The 6,509-nt window shown below is 41.8% G+C and overlaps 1 protein-coding gene across 1 annotated transcript; it reads right to left on the bottom strand.

Annotated features, from left to right (window-relative positions):
• Nucleotides 1-258: 258 nt before the first annotated feature.
• On the bottom strand, nt 259-1,971 carry LOC100193561 (O-methyltransferase ZRP4). The gene is given in 2 exon segments (NM_001138670.1): nt 259-898; nt 1,114-1,971. Coding segments are annotated over 2 exon segments (1,098 nt in total). The 5' UTR covers nt 1,912-1,971; the 3' UTR covers nt 259-598.
• Between the last annotated feature and the right edge of the window lie 4,538 nt (nt 1,972-6,509).

Below are 6,509 nucleotides of genomic sequence, written 5' to 3'. Positions count from 1 at the left end.
GGCTGCTGATGGCCCTTTGCCGAGTGCCGTCTTTCGCCGAGTGTTTAGCAGTCGGCAAAGACTTCGTTGTCGAGTGTTTTTTTGTGCTGAGAGTCCTGCTCCTGGTAAACGCGATCGTTACCGAGAGCAGGACATTGCCGAGTGCCCGACAAAAAGCACTCGGCAAAGAACTGAGCACTCGGTAAAGAACTGAGCACTCGACAAAGCGCCGGATTCCGGTAGTGGATGAGAGATAGAGTCATGCATGTATAAGGGGCTAATATGGAGAGGTTCACTTTTGTACGTGGCCGATAATACAATACCAATTACAAGGTAATACATATATCCTACACCTGGATGGTGGGTACATATATATTAATAGAATACGTACGATATATGTAACATCTCATGATGTGCCTAGATACTTCTCCAAACGAAAGTTAAACAGATCGTTGAGCAACCAAGCTTGTCACAGCTGGCTTTACACTCTGTCGTTCCATGGAACCATCATTCAGAAAATAACTATGGCGCACTCCGATCCCTTTATTTTTGTAATGTAGATTTCGTCGCAGTACCAAACCACAATATAAAGTCGGTGCTGATCGATGGAGGAGATGCCTTAGGGATAAATCTCCAGGACGCCTCGAGCTCCAAATTTCTTCAGCAGCTTGTAGTCACTGAACCCTGCTTTCTGGATGAGGTCACGCCAGTCATTCACGTCCCGTTGCCGGCCTCCTTTCATCAGCATCATGCAGACGTCCATTAGGAGTTGAGTTTGAAACATGACTGGTCCTGAGGCTGGGTCGAGAATAATATCTGCGATGACAACCTTCCCTCCCTCTTCCCGTGAAGGTATTGCCTTCCTGCAGTTGGCAAGGATCTTCACGCAGTCCTCATCACTCCAGTGGTGCAGCACCATCTGCATGCCATGCATGGGAAGTCTCAGGAATATTAAAATATATTATATATATGGAGCTCAGGAAAATTGTAGAGGTCGTCAAGCTCATCATATCATAGATAATAAGATACTCTTAAGTATATATGAGGTGGTGTTATCTACACAAAAAATGTTATTTCCAAATTATGCATGAACTCATATATATTATATTTTTGCAGTGAAGAAACACTATTTACCTTAAGTAACACCATTTGAGCACGTGGGATGGATTTGAACATGTCACCTCCAACATAGTTAACAACACCATCAGCCGGTATCTTGCGAATCTCCTGCGGAAGGTCCAGTACTGTGATCTTGATCAGTGGGAAGGCCTTGGCGAGGGCCTTCCCTGTTGTGCCATCCCCATGGTAACAGCAGTCAGTCACTGACTTCACCCCCTGGAATACGTCCTGGTACTCCCGCACGGCAATGCTGGTTGCAAAGTTGTCATGGACCAACAAACCTAGTATTGACATCTTGTGGAACCCGGGAGCCTTGCGCTCCATACTCTCCTCGAACAGCGATGCTGCGTGCTTGTGATCGAAAGGAGGTGTCTTGGCTTCCTTCTTGAACCAGTCAGCTAGGTCTATTGCCAGGTCAATGTAGTGTGCTGACGTCACAGTGAGTAGGAAAGGTGCATGGTCCATGTGATTGTTATCGGCAGCGATGCCGTCCACCAGGAGGTATGACAGTGGTGTGAGGGAGTAGACAGCCTCTGGGGACTCAACCACGGCGAAGACGCCCGAGGACGACAGCAGCCGCATGAGGCGGCCAAGGAAAGGTAGCTTAGCCTGGGGGAGGGACAGTGAGGCGATCAGGTCGGGAAGCGAGGCAGCACCGCCTAGGCTGTAGATGGCAGTGGGTATGCCGAGCTCAGTAGCGCACTTGAGAGCCATGGATTTGAGGTAGCACAGGCTGTTTCGCCATAGATCGGCCTGTGCCTGCAGCAGCTCGGCGTCTGTGGGAACTACAATGGATGGGGCCAGAGCTGCCATTGTACGTTGCTCGATCGATCCTGTTTGTGTTGTTAATTTTGTGTGGTCTGCTTAGATGCCTGGATCGTGCATTCTTGGCTTGGCTTAATACATATATATAGTGTGTTCCTTACCCACTGCTTGTTGAGAAGATGTTCATAATTCTGGACTTAGCTAGCTGTCCTCCCAAGCATGGACCACGAGGAGAGAGACGGTTCTACGTGGACGCATGTCGATTCAGAAGTCGTAAGGAAAGTGATAGTGCTAAGGCTATGCATCTACGCGCGTGTTTCACGTGGTCATAGAAAACCAATAAGGCCAAGAAACGTACTGCATTTAATGACAAAATTGAAAACCCAGCTGCTTGCACTGGACGGCATGGAGTATCAGGGCATAGTACAACCTTGCTCGATTTTCCAAGTAGAAAAGACGGTTAAAAAATTCAACCTTGAGTCACTAGAACATTAATACAATTAAGAGACAATATGCATTGTCTTCTGCTTTTTTTTGCATTTAACCACCTAGAGGCTCCAGAAGAGACCTGTCAATTAATTGGGTTGTACATGCCAAGATACACTCATACTAAGAACCTATTTGGAAGTGGGGTATTTTATCTGTTTTGGAGAATATTGTAGTATTTGAGATTCTGTGGTATTTTTTTACCATACATTGTTTGGTAGACTTTTCAAAAACTTTGTTATCAAAACAACAGTTTTGGTTACGTTGTAGTACTTTCACAGTTTTAGAAACTTAGTTCGAAACTAAAGTTTCAATATTATGGTAAAAATATGGGTATGTCTTGACATTTCAAACTGTAGTATTCCAAAATTATAGTTTTCGAATACTTTATTTGCAGACAGGGCCTAAAATGGGAGCAAGCACTAGTATCTTCGTCTTTGCAATTGTGATGACTAAACTGAACTAAAGCTCATATCTTCGTCTTTGCAATTGTGATGACAACATACTATTTCTGAATGAAGTGTCCTCTTACTTGTACCTTGTCATATATGAAACAGACTTTGTAATAATTAATAAGTTAATGGTTTGAGGATCTTTGGATGAGGAGTGTCCCCGATAGTAGCCACTCGCGATATTTGTTTGTTTTTCATAATGAGACCACGAAATAATCGAAGGCCTCGTGTTGAAGGTCCGAAAAACACCTTCCTCGAGCTCTTTAGTGAAAACGTATTCTTAAAAATACGTTTTAATAAACACTGGCCATAGAGGGCTTATTTGAAGTGATAGGTTGTATTTGATTTTTGATTCCCACGTCTTTTGTGAATAAAATGGGTCGAAACCCAGGTAGGTAAACACACAATTCGTTGCTCTTGCCATCCTACTGTTGTCATTTTCTTTGCCTCTCAAGCTTTCTTTGATTCACTCTTTCCCACGAAACTTTAAGCCTTGTGAGCTTCGTTGCATCCTAAATGGTTGGACAAGGGAAAGGTGATGAGCGCGTCCTTGAGGCATATTACAATGCTGCGGTGAAAGCTAGAGTTGAAAAATTTACTGAAGAAATCATGGCGGGTTTGTATGAATATTCGGATGATAGCTAATAGTTTTAGTTAAAAGAAGACGCTGAAGATAGACTAGCAAAGCCGAGTCACGTATGTTTCGGCAAGTCGACCACAAAGAAGGGGCATATTGACGAGAAGAACACCAATTATATTACCGATATATACTTCCATTGTTAGGCTTGGTGGAGAAGATGCGATAGGTCTTCCGATAGGTTGGCCCCACTTGTCTATGGGCGCGAACTGGGCCAAAAGGCTTATGAGCTTCCGTCATTGTTTTCTTTTTCTTATTCTATATTTGAATTTAAGTTTGATTTTCAAACTCAATTGAAACGAACTCTAAATCACTTCAAAATTTTATAGAAAATTATAAACATTTAGAAGAACCATCTGGTAGAGTTTGGCTTATTCTTTGTTCAGGATTTTATACAAAAAATTTTCCTCTTTCCCTTATTACGGTATAATGCGTAAGGATTTATGTTTAAAATGAATATTTCAATTTGTCCTCAAATCTTGTAGCATGTTGTTTAGGAATTAGAAATGGATTTTATAACATGCAGAAGTAGGTTGTCACAACAGAAAATATAATATTAGCCACAAACATGATGTAGAGTAACTACCCCTTTACATATAAAAGGTGTGACAGGAAGCCTAAGAAAGGAGGATATCATCAAAGAATATAATATCAGCCATAAACAGGACATAGAGTATTATCTTGTCTAGAGAGCTAGAACCTTACCAATCTTGGTGTCTCATGCGCATTTACTTTTTATTCTACATTACGTGACGCACCCCATAAATTTAGGATAAAAAAATATTCAACAACATCAGTTGCTAGCCCAATGCAAACAATTCTCTCATTCCTTGCAATGTTATTGTCAATGTTCTCCAGAGCCTTCGTGAATCTCTATTGAAAAGGTTCATTGTTACTACTTTGTTCTCAAGTACATCTTTTTTGTTCCACTTCATGTGTCTAGCCATTCTTTTTCAGACAAACAATTGTTTCACTAAAGGTGTAATATGCATATACTGAAGTTGATTATGTGCAACATATGTGGTCATAATTTCACCATTTTCATTCATGTGCTTGATATGGCTAGAACTTACCACACTTTAAGCACATTTTCTCTTTCTTATGATCCTTCTAGAAAAGCATGTTGTTATCTAGGTGCACATCAATACTCTCATAATACATACCAAGTACTTTGAGTAATTTCTTTGAATAGTATGTGTGTCTATGTAGCTTATGAGGATTCAAAGGAGCTTTCTCGATTAGTTTCTCAAGCTTGTTTTAGCAATTATTTGAGAAGAAAAACTTGGACTTAATGGCTAACAGATGGGTCACAAAGGTGAGCTCATTAATTTCTCTATGTTTATGTAATGACTTCCGAAGCCTTAAGAAATCTAAAGAACTCCTCAACCATTGGTGTAGGTGCAACATTGTTTGACCGAAAATGTAGGTGCATCCTTAGAGTTTAGGTTTAACTCTTGCTCTAGAGGTTCTGTCATTTCATCCATCTTATCAAGGCTTGGTCCATCGTCATCTTCCTGTCATATTGTAGCTTATCTATATTTCTCACAAAAAACTCCCACATTTCAAAATTTGGCATGAAACAATTCTAATATAAATCTTTCATCACCTCATGCTTGCTATGTAGATTAATGTTTTGATGTATGGTGCATGGGACTATCCATACTTGCCAAATAGAAAGAACGATTCACAAAAGGCCATAGTGTTAGTCATTCACTTATATGAATGGGTTTCAGGCTTACTCTAGGCATCGTACATCCATTTATATTCATCACCCCATAATTGAGGCTATAGATTGAAGGAAGATAAAGCTTAATGATGGTTTCATGTTCTAATATATGCTGGCCCTATATCTATAGGCACTACCGGAATCAGCCTCTTTGCCAAGTGTCTAAAGCACTCGGCAAAGCCTGCAAAACACTCGGCAATGTCTTTGTCGAGTGTAAAACAGAGCTCGGTGAATTGTACATCGGCAATGGCTTTTTTGTCGAGTACTTTTTATCGGGCACTCGGCGAAGTCTTTGCTGAGTGTCACAAGGTACTCGGCAACAAAAAGTCACCGTCACTGCGGACAGTAACGGAGACGAAGCCTTTGCCGAGTGTACTAGGTGACACTCGGCAAAGATTGTCCCTTTGCTGACCATATTATGTGCCACTCGGCAAAGCGTTTCCCTCTTTGTCAAGTGTCCGTCGCACTCAGCAAACAGGTCACCAGCGGGCCCTTTTGTCAGCACCTTTGCCGAGTGCACTAGGAGGCACTCGGCAAAGGTTGCTTCTGTGCCGAGTGCCGAGGCCATAGCACATGGCAAAGAAGCTTTACAGGTGTCTAGGTGTGCCATCTTTGCCGAGTACTATGACCTAGACACTCGGCAAAGCACCTCTTTGCCGAGTTTTACACTCGGCAAAGTGACCAGTATGCCCTTTTTAATTTGTTTTTGCTATTCTATCCAAACAAACAAAAGATATATCACATATACATCACAGATATCACATATACATCACAGATATCAAATAATCATCACATACATAATAGAGACCACATATTTCACAAATCTAAAGTTTTTCACAAACATGTCTATGTTCATACCAAGTTTCACCAACATAAGTATTACCAACTCTCAAACATAAGTTCAGGACAAGTTTATCACACAAGTCTCACAATCACAACTAAGCTAAGAGATCATCAGCGAGGTGGGCGCCTAGACTGGTGCGGCGATAGGCTGGGCGATCCATGAGGGTTGTTGGATGCCGCCCCAGATTGTCCGTGCACAGAGAAGAGATTGCATGTGTTATACCAGATAAATATATATCATGCATGAGTAGAATTTTGATACTTACAGGAGTATGGAACTGAGCAGGGTCAACTGTAGGGTACAACGGAGGTGGTGGAGCAAAACTTTGTGCGGCGCCAAGGCTCTGCATGTACTAGAACATCTCCGCCATCTTCACCTCCATCTCCTGTCGTTCCCTCCTCTCTTCTTCTAGCTGGGCCTATAATATTCGAACCCAATGTTATAGTAACTCAAATAGAATGTTTATAACTCAAGGAATATTGAGTTACAGAAGCACTAACC

Source organism: Zea mays, chromosome 2 (genome assembly GCF_902167145.1).
Source record: "Zea mays cultivar B73 chromosome 2, Zm-B73-REFERENCE-NAM-5.0, whole genome shotgun sequence".
NCBI lineage: Eukaryota > Viridiplantae > Streptophyta > Magnoliopsida > Poales > Poaceae > Zea > Zea mays.
Note: the sequence above shows the minus strand (reverse complement) of the source record. Positions and strands in the feature narration are given on the sequence as shown.